Source organism: Phytophthora parasitica (genome assembly GCF_000247585.1).
Source record: "Phytophthora parasitica INRA-310 unplaced genomic scaffold supercont2.22, whole genome shotgun sequence".
NCBI classification, from domain to species: Eukaryota; Oomycota; class Peronosporomycetes; order Peronosporales; family Peronosporaceae; genus Phytophthora; species Phytophthora nicotianae.
In genome coordinates this window covers 811,668-813,248 of record NW_008649008.1, presented here as the reverse complement: position 1 = coordinate 813,248, position 1,581 = coordinate 811,668, and the positions used below count along the sequence as shown (strand labels likewise).

The 1,581-nt window shown below is 54.3% G+C and overlaps 1 protein-coding gene across 1 annotated transcript; it reads right to left on the bottom strand.

The window, feature by feature from the left end:
- Positions 1–646: 646 nt before the first annotated feature.
- On the bottom strand, positions 647–1,573 carry PPTG_10670 (hypothetical protein; the record flags this gene model as incomplete). The annotated part of the gene is made up of 1 exon (XM_008906072.1): positions 647–1,573. The coding sequence occupies one exon, from the start codon at positions 1,571–1,573 to the stop codon at positions 647–649; it is 927 nt and encodes a 308-aa protein (XP_008904320.1).
- Between the last annotated feature and the right edge of the window lie 8 nt (positions 1,574–1,581).

The window sequence follows — 1,581 nt, the reverse complement described above, 5'->3', positions numbered from 1 at the left end:
CATATCGTGTTGCTCTGCCTCAGTCAATGCAGTACCTTCCAGTAGTGTAGCCACCATTGCATCTTCTAACGTACCATCCACTGCAATCTCAACCGAACAGCTATCATCGGGTGCTACCAGTGCTGCTGAGGTGCGTTCACCAAGGCGGGCGGCCATGAGCACTGTCAGTCCATCCCATTCCAGTTGTTTGGACGCGAAAAGTATATTCCTTGCCGCGAAAGAAAATCCTTCCCCAGATTTACAGGATAAAGTAGAGTAGTCACCACACGAAAGTCATGCACCACTACACGCGTAGACGAGAATACTGGCAACGCAATCTGCGTTGTTGCCACGTGTGTAGTTATCCCAACAGTTTTATCCGCCTCATAGTAGGTCGCCTCGCTGCGTGTCAGCACCAACAACTCTTTGGTCCTGTTCACGACCGTCTCCTCTATCGCTGATGAAGAGCAACCTGTGTCGATTAAGGCACGGAAACGGTGTGCCCCGATCAAGACTTCTGTCTCCATCATAGGCTCAGATCGCACCGAAGTAGCTGGCACCGGGCGGCGCGCTTGCAAAGGCGCTTGAGTGTCCACCTCAGCACGCGGCGATGGCAGCGGCGTGCTCTCCACAGCGAACACACTCATTTCCTCGATCCGATAGAATCTCATCGCACTGAACTCTTCATCCTGTCCTTTTTTTTCATTGCCTCCATCATCGCAGCCATCTGCGTCACCTGTTCCTGCATTACCGCAAAGGTATTGCGACTTTGGTGACCGGCATGGTCACCTCGAGGCTTGTACGACGGGGAGTTCGGGTTACGGAAATACTCTGTGTCCAGATGCCCCTTCTTATTGCAGTACGTGCACTGCTTTGGCTTCGACCGAGCGGTCTTCTTTCCGCTTCGGTCGGGCTGCTGCGAGCCCTGATGGTGTCGTTCGGACGTCTTCGTGGGTTTGCCCTGTTGCTCGCCTTGCCGTCGTTGCATCGAGCGACCGCTACGCAGCACCTCTGCCTCCTTCTCGTTCCGCTCAATAGCTTCGAACTTGGCCTCCATACTCGCGAGATCCCAAGTCCGGGCATGGCGATTCAGTTCCAGTTGCCAATCGTTCGGCATACCGGTTTTAGACATGCGTGTTAAGTCCGCCTCTGGGACCGGGTCGTTTTCCTCGACAAAAGAAATCATACGCAGCAACTTGCGAAAGTTGCGTGCATACTCACGCACTGTCATCGTGCGTGTCTTTTTCGCTTGCACCAGCTCGTCCATGATCAGAGCCCGAGTTCCAGGAGGGCAATGGACTGTAGTCAGCCGACGCAAGGCTTGGAGAGCGACGTTGGTGCTCGTCAACTGCTCCTCAGCCACGATCTCGCTGAACATCAGCAAGTCATCGTCCTGCAGTAGAACCTGAACGTCTTCAACGAAATCGAGCTGGTCTTCATCGCTGTGAGTGTACCCCATGAACACGAAGTACTCCGACAGACGCAAGAGCCACTCGAGCCACTCCTTCCAGTCGCCGTCGCGAAACACGGGGACTTGCTTCTTCACTACGCTGCCATTGCTCTTGACCTTCTCGAACGTCACTTGTTCGGACATGTTGGCGC